General features: G+C 43.7%; 1 protein-coding gene and 1 non-coding gene across 2 annotated transcripts; one reads left to right on the plus strand and one right to left on the minus strand.

The window, feature by feature from the left end:
• Nucleotides 1-212: 212 nt before the first annotated feature.
• On the plus strand, nucleotides 213-1,389 carry LOC136473294 (2-hydroxy-palmitic acid dioxygenase MPO1-like). Its single transcript, XM_066470965.1, has 3 exons — nucleotides 213-729; nucleotides 821-889; nucleotides 1,009-1,389. The coding sequence occupies exons 1-3, from the start codon at nucleotides 337-339 to the stop codon at nucleotides 1,123-1,125; spliced, it is 579 nt and encodes a 192-aa protein (XP_066327062.1). The 5' UTR covers nucleotides 213-336; the 3' UTR covers nucleotides 1,126-1,389.
• A 15,719-nt stretch (nucleotides 1,390-17,108) lies between these two features.
• LOC136478762 (small nucleolar RNA R71) lies at nucleotides 17,109-17,217 on the minus strand. Its single transcript, XR_010764473.1, has one exon. It is a non-coding gene; the product is annotated as a small nucleolar RNA R71 (small nucleolar RNA).
• Nucleotides 17,218-17,812: the final 595 nt, after the last annotated feature.

Consider the following 17,812-nt stretch of genomic DNA (forward strand, 5'->3'; position numbering starts at 1 on the left):
AGCAGTAAATAATCCAGAATTGTTTACGACAAAACGAACATGCTGTGATTTGTTTCCGTGCCAAATATATAATTGTCTCTGGTTCTTTTCCCTCACGGTTCACAGTTACATGTTGCAATCGGTTTTCTCTCTCTTGGTTACCTGAATTAACACCGTTGCTTATAAACAGTATATATACATTACCTCTGTTTAGCGGAACGATTAAATAAACAGCATATACTTCCTCCCTCGCCGGAGCGGACTCGCGGAGGGCTCAGGCATCTCACCACTACACTACAGCACTAGCCCTTGATCCCCCAGATTTCTCACAGCCTCCGGGACGAGGCGCTTCCGTCCATGGGGGCCAAGGCGGCGCACCGGCGTGGGGTGCTGGACCTGGAGGCGCAGTTCGCCTTCTTCCGGTCGCAGCACCGGCACCCCGTGAACGCGGCGGCGCACGCGTTGCTCAGCTGGCCCATCCTCTTCACCAACCTCCTCATCCTCCACTTCCTGCCGCTGCCGCTGCCGCTGCCCGTTTCCCCCGCGCTGGCCCTCACGCTCGCCTACGCTGCCGCCTACGTCGCCGTCGACCGCCGAGCAGGCGCGCTCGCGGGGGTGCTCTTCCTCGCCGCGTGGGCCGCCAGCCGCGCCCTCGCGGCCCGCCTCGGCTTCGCTCTCTCCTGGAAGCTCGTCCTCGCCACGCAGCTCTTCTGCTGGACCTGGCAGTTCCTCGGCCACGGCCTCTTCGAGGCAAGTGCCACAGATTCGAATTGATCCCTCCACCAAGCCCTTGGGAATCTAATCGACGGCTCCACTGCTGATCTCTTGTTCAATTTTGCAGAAGAAGGGGCCGACTGTGAGTGATCTTCCCGAGGTGTTCTTAATGGAGCCGTTCCTCATCTTCCTGCAGGTAACCACAGGCACAGCTCACAAACGTGTGCTAATTCTTCAGTCATCTCCACACTTGGAACCGAAATTGCGTTGACCGGTGCTAATTCTTCACCCTCTGCTGGTTCTTTGTGTGCACAGATACTGAACAAGCTGTTCGGCTACGAGCCGTACCATGGGTTCTGCAAGAACGTGGAGAGGAAGATGGAAGCTGATCTCAGGGAGAGCAGAGAGCTCAAGGAGAGGAAGACAACCTGATTGATTGGGAATTTGGGAGCGATAGCCCGGAGCGGTGCGCGAAGATTGAACCATCTGTACATGTAGCGTATTGCCTACCATTTGTGTTGTTTTATTCAGATATATGTTGTCTGCACACCATTGTTGAGTGTAGTAAACAGCAGTCGTGTGTTGAGGTCAGCTTGAATCCCTACAGATTGGCAGGAAGAAGGTAGAGAGTGCTAATTCTCTCCTGGTTTACTGCCCTATAAATTTGCTGGACAAAGATAACCGATCTTGTTTAAATTAGTATGTTTAAGCTGAACTAGATTTTACATAATCCACCCCCCCTCCATAGAAAGGGCAAAATGTAGAGTCAACACAACCAAACGGCATTTGTGTTATCATCAGTCCATATCTGTTCTCCTAGCTAATCTCTTATGGTCCAAGATACTAGCCATCACAAATTTAAGATTCTTAATCTTTTTTATCCAAGATACCAGCAAACACAGAATGCCAGAAATCCTTCGGTCGAGAAGATCGCAAAATCGACGCATCTGTGGCGTAGCAGATGTTCTGTTTGCATGGGTGCGTTCGGCTGCACTTGCTGTCGCTGCGGCTTCTGCTGTAGCTGCATCGCCATAACTATGGATTACTTTAGCATGAACCGGAGAAGCTGCATCTGCAGCCGGTAGAAGTTGTAGTGTAACACTGATGCAGATAGCCAAATGAATGTTAGTGAATAGTGATAATATGGTTTGCTAACGTAAACAATTTGAATGAAGATATAATTGTATATGCTAATAGATTGTTATGATCATGTGACGTGTACAATTTACATGGTGAGATATATTGCTAGTAGGGATTAAAATATAAGATATATAGATATTATATTTTCAAAAAAATAATTGCAAAATTTAGGTGTTACTTTTAAAAACTGGAAAACAGCCTCTGAATCCTCCCGAATGTGCTTGCTGCAGAAGAGGAGGAAAAAGAATATGGAAGAGGCTGACATCTAAGCCTCACTTGTCGGCTATCTAATTACAAATGAAAAATGATAGGGAGATACTAGCGCCTCGGCGTCTGGACAGAAGAGCGCATCCGGACGCCCACGCCTCCTCTGTCACTCGCGCCTGCGGAAAACAACGCGCCCGCCGTTCCTTCCCCCTGACCCCCTCCTCTCTCTCTCCGCATGGGCAGGACCCGAGAGCCGGAATGAGGATGAGCGCGCCCCATTCGCACGACCCTAGGTGCGCCGCGCACCCCGACCGCCGCCCCTCTGCATGCCCCATTTGTCGGCCCCGGCTCGTCGTGCCCCATCCCCTGGCGCTCGGGCTATGCCCCCATGACTCTCTACCTCTGAAATTTGAAACACATGGATGCAACATACGTTTGAAGCAGATGAAACATTTGGAACATGCACTTGAAACATATGTGTGAAACATATGCAACATCCAGATAAAACACTTGCAACTTGCAACATGATAACACATATTGCAACATAAGATCAAAACAACTGAAACATTTCGAACATACTCTTGCAACATATGTATAAAACATATGCAACATCTAGTTGAAAACGCTTGCAACATATGTCTGAAACAAATGAAACATTTTGAACAAACACTTGCAACATGCCTCTCAAATACTTGCAACATATGCAACATCTCAATCTACTTTTGCAATATTCATATGAAACACTTGAACATACATTTAAACATCTAAACACTTGAAACATATATTTGCAACATAGGGGAGGGGATCAGGGCTGGTCGATTTCGGCCTCGGGGTGGGAGCCGACACGAGAGGAGGCACACAAGCACCACCAGCACGGGCCACGCTCGTGGGTGCCTTTGGCTCGGCTAGGACTAACCTATGGTGTGCAACGGTAGCACCACCAGCACTAGTAGTGGTGGAAGGCGCTCCCGGCGTGCGCAAGCATGGGAGCGAGCGGCCCAGCCAGTAGAGGAGGGTGTGCGCGACAGGTAGGAGGGAGAGAAGCTAGCGGCGTTGACTGAGTCACACAATGGCAGCACCAGCACCAGCACCAGCAAAGACGGGCGACGGGGAGCGAGTGGCCCGACCAGCTAAGAATAGGCACGCGTGACGGGCAGGAGGGAGCAATGGGTGGCGTAGGCTAGGCGCACACGGTGAGGGAAGAGGTGGCAGCAGCGATGTGGTGTGGGGTGAGCGATGTCCAGACGAACGGACGCCCGTGTCGGAGCATTACCAAAAATGATATGCATTGTCACTGTTTTCGCCTCTCATATCAAACATAGAACAAGGAGTGCTCGTATTACGTCAACCAAACAGATGCCAAAATCATTCCATCTTAGAAAAATAGATTTGCTCATTCACTGTCGCCTACTGTGCTGCAAATCCATCAGGCAATTGCCTCCTCTGTCTGATTCACGCGCACCTGATCCCCAATCATTCGATTGGCCGTGTCACCATAGATGGAGAAGAAGAGGAGGCGGCAGCTACTGAAGACGAAGAAGAAGCGATGGCGATGACTAGGGTTAGTAAATCTGTAACTCTGGTGGGCTTAGAAGAAGGGGCTCGGGGGAGGCAGGCTGCCAGGCCATAGGGGCGAGGGTGTCGTGGCGAGCTCGCCGGCGCGCTGGTGTAGTGTTAGGGTGGGCGGGGTCAAGGGGCAGGGGCGGGTTGCGGGTGGGGCGGTGAGGCGGCTCACCGCCGGCCATCGGTGGTGGGGGCGGGAGTTTTGGTAAATATTAACGCACACAGAGTAATCTGCAAGCGAACGGATATTATACCAATGTAGCACTTCACCGGGAGTATCCCAGTTTTATATCGATCTCAAGGAAATATGTGTGAGAATAACTAAATCTAATTTAACCCAACTTCACAATCAAGGCTAGATAATAGGAGTAAAAAGGAGATCACAAAGGTCTTCTAGTTCTAACTTCGGTAAGCTTTGTCTTCTACTGTTCAATTATGGGGATATTACTAGAGAAAACACATGTAGAGTAAGTTTCCTATAGCAATAAGGTCCTGCTAGGCGTACAAATGGGAGGTGGACTACAAAGGATTCAACAAGGCTATAAGAGTCACCTTCGTGAGCTACCATCGATCTAGAAAGTAGGGTACATCCACGAGTAACCGAGTCTAAGCACCACGCTTACACTACGAATACTACTTTAACCCAGGAGCTACAACGATTAAAGTACTAAAAAGAGTCGCAAACCTGAAGAACAACATGAACAAGATGCTTACTTGAATTAGAAGTTGATTACCAGAGAATCTCAGAAGCAAGCTCAAGAAGAACTTGATTCTGCTAGGGTACAAGCCGTAGAGAGAGCACTAACAGGCCAGAACTCCTCCAAAACTCTTCCCTCTCACTCTATCTCTAATACAAGACTAGATCCTATTGAGGACTAATCTTATCTTGATTGCTAGCTCTGATCTTGGTGGATATATGAATCAGGGTTTCTGGCCCTTAGGCTCTCAGGATCAAATGCATGGATGCCCTAGAGAGGGGGGTATAGGCAGGTACATATAGCGACCTTCAAGCATCCTGGACCCTTGGATCAAACCGACTAAAAAGAACGGCGTAGATCTGATCCTTGAGGCGGTGGAGAACCGACATAGCAATGGGAGGCTGACAGGAGGGGCCCATAGGTCCGCTGGCCTACAAGTGGGGCTGGCCGGCCCCACATTGCAGTGGCATAGGGTCTAATTCAGTGATTCGCCTTCTGGAATCTTCTAGAGTCTTCCCATGTAGATACCGTCGTGGATTTACGTGATTTCCTTTGATGAATAGGTCCTCCTTGGTGGTTTTCTGATTAAATCCTACTGAAAACACAGATTCACCAAAACTCCTGGAAATTGTCAGTTTAAACTCCTAAGTCTATGTTGGTGATCCATTTTAGTCATTTATGCAAGGTGTATTAATAGTTTGTGATTAATGTTAACTACCATCAACAAACTCCCCTACACTTAGGCTTTTACTTGTCCTTGATAAAAGGATGGATTACTTAAGACATAACCTTGGGACAAGACCTCAACATAAAACCATTCCCAGTCATGCATGCACTGTAGGATTCAAAAGTGTCTACCATGAAACCTTTGGCGGTTGAAGAATGGAACAGCTTGAAATAGATCACCATCTTCCTTCAGTCAAGTCAATTGGAGAAACATTTAGGATTTTTGAAAACAAAACATAGCTTACCTTCTCTTTTTGTGGTACTCTCGAATCACTCAATATATGTGGTATTTTTGGATCCTTACCAAGGCATTTATGTTCTTGCCTTCTTTTTACCTACTTCTAAAAAGCTTATGTGGAGCTCAGGTCTGGCAGAACCTCCTAAATTATAGAGCCCACATGCACCTGTCACTGTTCAATGACCTCTGACGACTATGCATATGTTCCCGGTAACTTAAGAAGACTATTGGGTGTCCTCGGAGAACCCCGATTCATCCATGATTTTTCCAAGCAGGATCCATTACAGAGTCATTGCAGTATTACAACAGTTTATTCATTAATTTACATCAGAGTGAAATAGCGGAAGTCTTATAATAACTTAGTTACAAAACAGTTGTTTCAAGTTTTACAAACTAAGTATGATTATTATTATAACCATAGTAGTGGAGTGGCATTAGTAACATAAACATAACACACAAAGAAAGTGCCCTGCCCAAGGGCCACACATTTACTTATCATCTTTGATTTGAACAACCGTCATGCAGCACGGTCCAAAGCAGACCTGCGCATGAGGCTCACCTGCAACAAGGGTCAACGAACTCTGAGTACAAAAGTACTCAACAAGACTTAACCAGAATAAAAACTGATAAGACTCAGGAATGCAGGCTTAGGGATTCAAGGTAATGCTTTAGCAATAAACAAGGTTCTTTTGCGTAAAAGCTCTTTAAAACATTCTTTCTTTCAACATTTAATCCTCATCAAAATCATATATGAATCTACCATGATTCGTATTGAGATAATGACCTTCATATCAAACTTTTTCTCAAAACTTCCTCAAGTTTCATTTATTAACTACGATGATGAACAGTGAGTTGAGTCTCCATAATCGAGGAGCAACGACGATTCAAACCGATTATAACCCAGCTGGGGATTCCCAACCACACGACATATGCAGATCCTTGACCTACGTATATCAACCTACCCTCAAATCCTCTAAAACAAGAACGGGTCCACGCCACCTGAGAATACAGTACTCCACCAATCCAGCCCATTGCCACGTGGGTACACGCTATTCTTGCCATCTCTCTACTCCCAATGCACGAGTAGCCATTCTCATAATAGAATAGCCAAGTTAAGGCTTACTGGAGTATGTGGCTAGTACTACAAAGTCTCACCTCATGCAATTCAACAACAGACGGTTCTTAATCGACACAGGCGGAAAGAACCTGCTCACAAGACATCCATGTCTTGTGGCTCTCATACACCAAGTCCGCCCGGTCTAGGTTTATTACTCCACATGCTCATATCTCATGATAACATAAATAACCAGTCGTATCCAAGAAACCATTTATATCTCGCAGGTGACCGGTAATCACCCGACTTTTATCGTTTTAAGCATGGCTAAGCATAATTAAGCAGGATTGAAACGGGTAACAAGGTTGATATGGAAAAAACAAGGTTGGTAATGCACCAATTAGGTTTTCACTCAACACCTAATCACTTAATGCAATATTTAAAAGCAAAAGCGATATAAATTTGTAAAACACAAGGTAGGTTTAAATGCATCTGGGGCTTGCCTTGATTATCGGAAAAGTCAGGTTCCGAGGATGTTCCATAGATATCAAACCCGACCTCAACAGGTGGATTAACTTCCTCAACAACTTGGTTAACTACCATGTTCTCACTTTCATTCACTACACATAGTAACAATGCCATGTTTAATATGATGCGCGATATAAAACATGATGCTTGACGATGGATGCAAAAGTTAGTAACATGAATACAACTTTCCTTTGCGGTACAGTTGCAAACCAACAACTAACTAAACCTTTTCATAAACTCAAGCAGTTACTTTAAGCACCAAGGATCATTATATGCTAATGACCCAAGGTCATCACCGAATCCAAAAATTCAAACAAAACCTAAGTCATTAGTGTTTACTATTTGTTTTTATTAATTAATAATTATGAAATAAATCAATTTTCTCCAAATGAGCTCAAAATTTTTGTGAAGGCTTATCACATGATAACTAAGTGGCAAAACAATTTTCATAATTTTTGGATAATTATTTAAGCCTAGAAAAATCATGGAAACCCATTTATTAATTAATTTGAGCAATTTCTATCACATTCAAAATGTACTGAAAAGTAACATTTAATATTTTTTCTAAATAGTTTACATCTCAGAGAGGTCACACAAAAATTTTCATAATTTTTGGAGCTCTATTTAATTCTATACAAAATAAACAAAAATTTACACTATTCCTTATTTTCTAAAAAAGAAAAATTTCCATTTCTAATTCAAACCGTCACTAACAGGTGGGTCACCCTTGTCGGCACAGTGCCCCGGGCTGACCACGGTGGCGAAGCTCGCTGACCGGCGATTTCCCACCGACGGTGAGGTCTCCGATGACGGCCAAGGCACTAACATGTTCCCCACAACAAGGCGCACCCATTGGGGGTACTAGCTGAACTGAAAATGGCTTGGTTTGAGCTCGACGCCGGCCATGGCAGCCATGGCGGCGCGGCTGCGTTACACCGGCGAAGTGAGGCCGGTAGCAGTTAAACAAAAAGCTTGGGAGGACTCAGGAGCTCACCCCAAACACGCTCGAGCTGATGGCTAAACCAGAGGAGTGCTTAGGTTGATTAGACCACCGCTTATGTGCTTGCTCTAGGTTTAGGCCTAGTGTTTAGTGAGGTTTGCATACCTCTTACCACTCGGTGCTTGTGTGTACCATTGTTGTACATCGAAGGGGCTTGTAGTCTTGCGAGATCACACCTACCGCGGTTGTGGTGTGGCCACCACCGTGTACCGAAGGGAACAAGGCCCGCGATGTTTCGGCCAAAAGCTTGATAGTGAAGACGGCGGGGAGCATTCGGGAGAGGCTTGCCGAAAGGCACATCAGAGACCCACTTGCATGTGGGGAAGGCCCGAGGCTATCCATGGAGTTACCCAACTGGGAGCTTGGCCCTTGTGAGGTATTCCTTGTGAGGGGCTCCAACGAGGACTAGGGGGAAGCTTGCATGCTTCTCGATACCTCGGTAAAAATACCAGAGTCGCCGATGGGAGTTTGTATATCTCTACCTTGCTCTTTAGCTTCCACATTTACATTGATTGTATTACTCCTTTTGTGGTAGAAATAGCAACACACTAGCAAAACTGTAGTTGCATATTTAGATTGTTTATCTTTTGCATAGGTTTTGCTAAGGTTAGAAAAAGAGGCCATAGTTTAGAATTAGAATTTTAAGTTTCCTAATTCACCCCCCTCTTAGGCATCATGGTCCCTTCACTAACCTAACACAAACTTTTAACTGGCTAACACAAACTTCAACCACTCTAAGAATCTGAGCTAAGCAAATGACCTAAACACTAACCTAATTGTGCTCTATCGATCCACAACCTAACTTTAATTCTCATACTTCTCTTTGTTGACAACATAGCAGCTTAAGATAGTGAGCTCATACTCTTGGTTCTTATGATAAACGTGCTCCTTATCTATCCTAAACTTCAGAGTGTGGGTATAGTTGGTGAGGGTTTTGATCATGTCATGCAGCATGGCAACGGTTAGCCATTGATGCTTCACATCATTATCTTGGATAGAGGGTGGCACCCTCTTCTTCATCTCCTTCGGTGGCACAACCTTGACTTGCTGAGGAGCAGCACGGACACCATCAATGCTCAAGCGAGGGGTGACCGACTTGTACTTCACACAAGTGACATCTTCAAACTTATTGGTCTTCACCCTAGTCAGCATCTCGTTCGCCCTTGGAGGAAGGAGGTTGATCTCCTTTGGGACCTTGATCTTCGGTGCCTTCGGCTGGCATGGCTTGTCTTGAAGTAGACATGGCAGCGACGGAGCAATCACCGAACAACAGATGGCTTGGGTGAAGTAAGTTTGGTTGGAGGGAACATGGGTTACTTCTCGCGATGGGATGATGCTTAGCGGTATGGGTTCGTCAACTCCATAGGGAACGATCTCTCTACTAGCCATTAAAACTTGAGAGGAGGAGAGCTTTGGTGCTGCTGGAGATGGAAGGCTTTGATGGAATGGCTATAGAGGCAGGCATGGGCTCATTTATATAGGAGGGAAAACTTGCAGCAGGGGTCAAGATAAATCTATTAGAGGTCTCATAACGAGGAAAAACTGAATACAGTGGAGGGAATTCTCTAGAAGGTTTGTGATCCAATTGAGCGAAGTTGAGGTGGCTGACATGTGGGCTAGGCAGCCTATAGGTGGGGCCGGCTAGCCCCATAGGGTCCCACCTCTCTGAGATTTTTCGCACGATGGTTTCTAATTTCTATCTAACCCCAAAAAGTATATTTACACGTTATGAAACGAAAATAGGAGGGCAGTGGTGTAAAATATATGAAAAAAATAAGAAAATCATCCAAATCCTCAGGTGGTTTTTCAGGTTCTTGAAAGATCTTGAGACGATGATCATTTACCTTGAATAACATACCTTCATCATTTTGAAGTGTTACTGCTCCATGCGACGAAGTGCTTGTAACCTTGAATGGTCCTTCCCATTTGCTCCAAAGTTTTCTGTGCCCGAATAATTTAACCCTAGAATTAAAAAGTAATACCTTATCTTCTGGGGTGAACTCCTTCTTGAGCCTCTTATCATGCCATCTCTTTGTTCTCTCTTTGTATATCTTGGCATTGTGATATGCTTTTTCACGCCATTCATCAAGCTCAGAGAGTTGCATCTTCCTCTTGGTTCCTGTGGTTTCAAAGTCCATGTTCCATCGTTTGATAGCCTAGTGAGCTTTGAATTCTAGCTCAACAGGTAGATGACAGGACTTCCCATAGATGAGTTGGTATGGTGACATTCCAAGTGGTGTTTTATAGGTTGTTTTGTAAGCCCATAGTGCATTGGGTAGTCTATCCTTCTATGTAGTCCCCATCTCATTGACCGTCTTCTGTAGAATATTCTTGATTTGTTTGTTCAATGTTTCTGCTTGGTCACTTGTTTGAGGGTGATATGAAGTAGTGATGTTGTGACAGATCTCATGTCTTAACTAGTAATTGAGAAAGTTCTTATCAAGGAAGTGAGTGCCTCCATCACTAATCACCATCCTTGGAACTCCGAATCATGGAAATATTATCTCTTCAAACATCTTCTTGGAGTTCTTTGCATCAGCAGCTCTGCATGGCATGGCTTCAACCCACTTGGAGACATAGTCAACTGCCATCAAGATGTAGTCATAGTTCTTTGATTTTGGAAATGGTCCCGCACTACTATAGATTGACTTATCACTATCGGCACTTTCATTGCCGTAGCGATACAAGCGACTATGTTATGCTTCCATAGCCGGTTGGACCGATAGTGAGGCCTCCTAAGAAAAGAAAATGACAGTTGAAATTTCTACCACCGATGGGTTAACAATAGATGCGGTAGTGGTATTTTCTCAGTTGTGTGAAAAGTCGAGCCAACTGGGATACGTGTTATGGCCACCGGCCCTCCATGACTGTTTGGTCTTCCGGCAGTAAAGTCAGCGTGAGTTATTTCCCAACTACTTACACTTCTCCATTTTCAAGGTTGGCCTATCTAACTAGGGTCTGGATGCACCTCTTGGGCTCAATCCACATACTCTTGAATCCACACACTCATGAGCGCTACTATATCATTCCTCATCGCCAAGAAGTGCTTTGTCTTCATCCTTGCACCTCTCATGGCCTCCTCCTAGCCATGAGAGGTGCAAGATGGAGATAAAGCACCTCGCCTGGTGTTTGGAGAAGGCCTTCAAGATTGGGTGCTTTAGATTCCATAAACTTGCTGCCCTTTAGCATTGAGATGCAGATCTACATCCGTTGACACTAAGAGCTAGCAAGATTATGGAATATAATGAACCTCACTAAGATGTAGGTGCAAGTTTTGTGAGGTGCTCCTTCTCCATCCTTGACGAGGTGCTGCCGCTGAACAGGAGCTTGACCTTGATGATTGTAGATCTTCTTGCAGATCTTGTGTTAATAGAAGATTTGTAATCATCTAGTTCTCTCCTGTTTAGGGGCTCCATACTCGATTGGGGGTGCTTCAAGTTTCTCATTCTTCAAGATTGGGTGTTTTATATTCCATCTTGTAGCTCTCAAGGTCAAGAAGTAGATCACATCCCTTGATTGTGAGTGTTGAATGTCCCAACTTCCAACACCATCCCCACCACTTGTTATGCTGGGAACGGTCATATACCTTGTCTTCCTTGATTCGTGCTCCCTAGATCATGCATCTTGACTGTATTGAGTCTAGGTGCATCTTCAAGGTTGGCCTATTTAAGCCAAGTCTAGGTGCACTGAGTCTCTCACCCCTCCCCTCCCCTCCCTCCAAATCCCTTAGCATTAGACTAAGTGAGAGAGCAGCAACTCCTTTCATCCACCCTGGTTCATGACATACTTCGGTGGCTCCGCTGTTGCTGGGAGAAGGCTTTCAAGATCGGGTTCTACAGTGGCCTGCTGGTGGTCGTTCGTCCTGGGTGTTAGAGGAATTTTTGCGAAGAGATGGGGAAGAACAATACCATCTTTGGTGGTCCGGGTCGCCGATGACATGCGGCTAGGCTCATTGATGGTCAATGTGTAGGAGACTTCTAGGTTCAAATATCTGTAGGGTGGAGGAGGGTGCCTTGCTATTGCCAGGAAACCTTTTGAGCCCATAGATCTTGATCACTAAAAAGTACTGCTGAAATAGTGTTGAAGAACAGGGCCAAGGTTTTTGTCACCATAACTGTAGTTGCTGATAGATCCTTATTATTGATTGAAAAGTGTAACAGATTTAATCAAAAATATTGTCTTTTATTGATTTTGAACATTGTTACCTCATTGTGATGCTGGTGGGGTGTTGCTTTGTATGTGCAAACCATTGTATGGTACGGCTTTGTAATCGTGTCCATTGTTATTATAGAGATCAGTACCTTTATTATGCAACATCAGCTGATGAACTTTGTCATGTTGGCGTCCATTGTTATTGTAAAAAGTACGCTATGTGTTCAATAAGCTACTAAGTCCTAGCTGAATTAGTATCAACATTGTACAATTATGTCACCTGCAAAAATAATGTTCATAATATTTTGTTCCTTTCCAACATTCAATTTCCATATGACACGCCCGTCGTTTGGTGCTACGTACCATCTTCTTTAAGACCCAATTAGCACCACCGATATTGTCAAAATTTGTAAGCCAGCGCGAGACTCCCGTGTGTTTTTAGAATTTTTGGCACGTTTGTAGTTAGCTTACAAAGACCGCTACCCACCCAACCCCTACCCTATCCGTCTCCTCCTCAAGTGCTGCTATTCCTCACCTACTCATCGGCATGCAAGCCGCCATTGACTGCTGACAAGGTAGTGCTCCGTGTTGGTACGCCTCACCGGAATGCCCGCATAGATCCACCGATGACTAGACTGGTACTCATCACTACCGTGGCCGCTTGAGCTCACTGTCGTAAGATCTAAAGGCAAGGGTAATGTTTTCTCGCACTTCCCTAATCCATGTTTCTTGGCTTTTTATTCCTCTCTTATCTCATCTGAGTACGAATCAAGCTTCCAGCTGATTATTAAGGAGCTCACGAGAACATCCCCACATGTGCTCCTACTCTATTCAGGCGACAGTGCTACCGCTTCCATCGCCAACCCACTCTAGCACATCCTAGTCAAGATGGAGGAGGAGGCCACCAACAAGAGGAATGAAGTATGCATCCTCATAGATGATGTCTTGGTCCTTATCCTCCACCGCCTCACCGCCCGCACCTTGTGCAGCTACAAGTGTGTGTGTCGCTCCTGGTACCGCCTCATCTCTGAATCTGAGCATCATAAGGAGCTACCCTAGTTTGTTGCTAGATTCATGTATGGCAACCAGAAAGGCAAATGCCGATTCACCAGCTTCATCGGTGAATACCCCTCATTTTCCTTCTTGCCCTTCCCCATTCAGGATTTAGTCATCTCAGATTGTTGTAGAGGCCTCTTCCTCTACTGGTGTGTTGGGCTTCGCTATGTTGTCTGCAATTCGGTGACTAGCATATCAGTGGTACTACCGCATAGCAACCTTTGTTATGGTTCAGCTCACTTGGGGTTCAATCCCACAATCTCCTCGCACTTCCATGTGGTAGAACTATGGGTAAGGTCACCTAGGGTGTTAGTTGTTAGCATCTACTCATCCAAAACTAGAGGATGGATGTGTAAAGAATCTAAATGGGAAGAGGATATTCTAGTATGCAAATTTTCAGGAACTATGTTCTTAATCATTTTTTGCACATGCTGGAGGTGTCCCACATAGTTGCTGTTGATATGGAGGGAAAGACATGGAGGAAAATTCATAGGCCACCAAGTCCTGCAATGTTCATCCATGGAGTTTAGGGTCAGTTGTGTCTATGAATTGTTGATATTTTCAATACGTTTGACCTTTCAATTTGGATCCTTGAAGACTATGGTACTAGTAAATGGATATTGAAGCATACGATGAACATGCTATAGGTATTTGGATTGAACAATGTTGGACTCGGTTCTGAGGCTACTAATGCGGACTATAGAGTGATTGCAGTTCACCTAGAATGGAATTTGATTGTCCTTGTTTGGGAGGATAGTACACTGATGGCATATGACATGAGCCACAGAAAAGTTCATGTCCTCCCTGCCCAGGTCGTCTGCTATCCTAAAAGTACCTAGAGTATTTATTTGAATGGATCTCACTATCTGCCTTATGTTCCCTTGTTCATGGAGTCATTAGAAGAGCAATAAAGGTGCATATGTTGTATTTTGTTGTTAGGATATGTCTTTATTTAGGTAGGGAGTTGTTTTGAGTCTATATATAGTCCAGTTTTGGTTTGGTAACTAAACCAATGGTATGTTGAATATTATTAATTCTACTGCTTTGCATTGCGCAGGTTTTGGAGTCTCTGTGCTTTTGAATGATTTTCCTGCAATGGCTGGAAGAAGAGGGTTCCATGCTGTATTGGCTGCCAAGCTAATCAAGGAGTGCCAATCTAAATGAGCAGAGCACATCTACCTCATTTTAGTTACATAAGTCTATAGAGAGCAGAACCTTTATTATGCTATCTATGTACCGCTTGTGTTAATTCATTAGTTGACATAGTTGTTATGTTAGTGTCGAGTATTGTTATTATAACAAGTACTCTTCATTGTGGACATGATGAATGATGTGTAATGATTATATCTTTATGGTGTGTGTTCAGTAAGTTATTAAGGCCTTGATGAATTAGTAAATACATTGTAAAAACCATATGCAATTCTATCATCGTCGGATGTAAGGGCCATTGGTTGTTTTGTCATCACCGTCGTACCGCTCGCCTTTGGTGAAGCAGATGACCATCACCATTGCTATTCGTCTGATGCGGCTAGGGTCAATAGTGCATCACTATCGAATCATTTAGTAACCCAACACCGACAAAAGGATCATCATGGGCAAATCATACAGCAACGCGATGGTGACCATGCCCTATGACCAGACAGTTCATATGCTGAAGCAGTGGTGATGTTTGCCCATACATAGGCAGGTAACGCTCTAATGTGATGGAATAAGGATCTGATCACGGACAGATCATAAGCCATGCGGCGGTGTTAGTGCATACCTATTGATGGTAGATAACAACCATTGTAAACTGCCAACATAACATATATAAAGGCATAAATATGATCACCAACAAAGGTCTAGGGGTTTAAACTAACAAATTCTATGAGTTTTGGTGAATATGTATTTTTGCAGGGTTTATCCAGAAATCCGTCAAGGTGGACCCAGATGTCAGACTTAATCACAATTATCCGTGGGATAAACAACTCTAGAAGGTTCTAGAGGATAGCACACCAAAGTGGAGGGCAAGAGGCCACTAGGTGGGGCTAGTCGGTCCCATCCTCAGTCTGGCTAGTCTAGGCCTCCACCTATCAGCCTTTGCCTTGCTATGTTGGTTCTCCACCGCCTTAAGGATTGCATCCACACCGTTTATTCAAGTTGGTTTGATCTGAGGGCTCAAGATTGATGCTCTGACCTATATATACCAGCCCCTGCCACCCCCCTGAGGAATAAGTCATTTGAGAAGATAGAAACCCTAATCATCCTCAGAGCTCCATCATATTCTAGGTCATAGCTAGTTAGGCTAGGTCTAGAGGGAGGCAAGTAGGTTTTGCTTGGATTCCCAATCTTGTCAAGAGCGTGGTTTGGTATAATCTTTGTACCCGTCTCTCTTTTGTATCTCTCATTACTTTTATATGTTTGCTACAATTGTTATGACATTATTATTCATACTGTTCATGTTCCTAGTTATCATGTTCATCGTCTACTTTGATTATATACTTAGTGTAGCTAGATTATCATTATATTCATGCATAAGTTCGTATAGCACTTGCTCTGGTGTACACAGGGTGAGTGGTCGACATTGTGTAAGCGTGGTGCTTATATGTTGTTTACTTGCGGATACACCCTATATTCTAGGTCATGTGGTAGATCGTGGACGTGACACTCCCGTTGAGTCCTATGTAGTCCACTCCCCAAATATAGGATAAGTAGGATCTAGTTACGAAGGAAGACAAGCTCTATTCTTAATCTTCCTTAGTAATATCCCTTATATGTAGATATGAAGTTGATCTTAGTTATGATTACTAAGTGTAATTGCACTAATCAATGTATGCTTTGACTTGTAATTAAGAATGACTTAGGAATTATTCCTCTAATATTCTACTTAACCATGCTAATGCCATAGAAAGGATTACTCTGAGTGATCAATGATTAGTTATTATGCACCATTCATATATACATTTACCTTTTAACTTACCCCTGTTGTGAGTAGAGTGTTGGCTATGGTTTACTTCTCCATCAATAGCATAAGTTATCAATACATGTCCTTGCCAAACCTTCCCTGTGGTAAAAATATAAATAACGATACCTGGAATACTCCTGGGTGAAGTGCTACAATGGTATATTATCTATGTGCTTGCAGATTCCTTTCATTCATATATATATATATATATATATATATATATATATATATATATATATATATATATATATATATATATATATATATATTTCCTAGTCACATAAAATAATAAAGAGCTACTTAGTATCATTCTAGTAGTAATACTAGGTAGTACCAACAAGCATCTCTGGCATCATCACTAGGAATGATAACCTAGTAAAGTAATGTTATGAGATGTAGACTACATTAGGTGACTACTAAAACAAGTGACAGGTTAATAACTACCAATAAGCATTTCTAGCGTCGTTGCTGGGGAAGGTAGCTAGGCAAAGGAAGTATTGATAAACTTATGCTTATTGATGTGATCGAGATAACCATTAACCTCTGCTCAAACAGGCTTACCCTTATTTTGTCTACTTTTGTATCTTATGCAGGGTAATGTATGACTAGTTTTGACCTTCTGACAAATTACGTTGAAGATCCAGAAGTATTAATCAGGAGAACTAGAGCTAAACTTAAGAAAGTTTTAGCTTTAGAGTTAGAAGATAACTAGATAAGACAAAGCTTAACACCAAAATTTGAAGCTATAGCTAACAAGACTCTCCTCGAATTCTCTGCTCTAACTACAACCAACATCCATACTGGACCAATAGTTGATGTTGGAGACAATGGATTTGAGCTCAACCTAGCTCTCATCAATATGGTGCAAGCCAACCAGTTTTGTGGGAAGGCACATGAAGATGCAAGTGCACATCTCCAACACTTCCTAGAGATCTGTGGCACTTTCACCATTAAAGGAGTAACCAAAGATGCTATACTACTTCACCTCTTCCCATTTTTGCTCTTGGGGAAGGTGAAGCAATGGTTTTATGCCAACAAAGATATAAATACTACATGGGATATATGCTCCACTGCCTTTCTAGCCAAGTTCTTTCCCATGGGCAAGACCAATGCTCTACATGGGAGAATTTCAAGCTTTCAACAACAACATGATGAATATATCCCAGGGCCATGGGAATGCTTCCAAGACTACATAGTAGAATGTCCTCATTATGGGATAGAGAATTGGCTACTCATGTAGACTTTCTACCATGGGTTGACCAATAGTACCCATGAGACTATGGATGCTGCTGCTAGAGGTGCATTCTTATCACTCACCATACCAGCTACAATAGCTCTTGTGGAGAAGGTGGCCTCCAGCCAACACTACTAGAAATATCCACTTCTACGATGATCAACTTTTGTCACTGAAGGAGCCAAATTCGTCATAATTTTAGTTTTATAATGAATTTATGACAAAAAATGGTTTGTCATAGAAGTCGCGTCATTCTTGCAATTCTATGATAATTCTAGAAAATCATCATAGAATTGGATAGATCTATGATGAAAACTGATCATCATAGAACTACTTTGGCATGCGTGGAGGGGGTAGCCATGCTGGCGGGTGCTTCTGTTGGAGATGCTTTCCATATGTACATGCTATAGCCGGTTGCATTAGAGATAGTTTGGGTACATGTCACCTTATTGTACAATGTGGCCATCTCTGGATCTTGCATGTTTCAGGTTCTTACTAGACCATGTGTTGGTACCTTCTTGTTCCACATGTCAGTTTTCTGTTGACACACGTGTCGTGTTGCGATTAGGTCACGTGTCA

This window comes from Miscanthus floridulus, chromosome 8, assembly GCF_019320115.1.
Source record: "Miscanthus floridulus cultivar M001 chromosome 8, ASM1932011v1, whole genome shotgun sequence".
Classification (NCBI taxonomy): Eukaryota; Viridiplantae; Streptophyta; class Magnoliopsida; order Poales; family Poaceae; genus Miscanthus; species Miscanthus floridulus.

Excerpts from the sequence above, each read along its gene's own strand:
- LOC136473294 (XM_066470965.1), top strand. The coding sequence starts at position 337 with ATGGGGGCCAAGGCGGCGCACCGGCGTGGGGTGCTGGACCTGGAGGCG. Across the intron at positions 730-820 it reads TCGGCCACGGCCTCTTCGAG|AAGAAGGGGCCGACTGTGAG; the intron begins GCAAGTGCCACA and ends TCAATTTTGCAG. Across the intron at positions 890-1,008 it reads CGTTCCTCATCTTCCTGCAG|ATACTGAACAAGCTGTTCGG; the intron begins GTAACCACAGGC and ends TTGTGTGCACAG.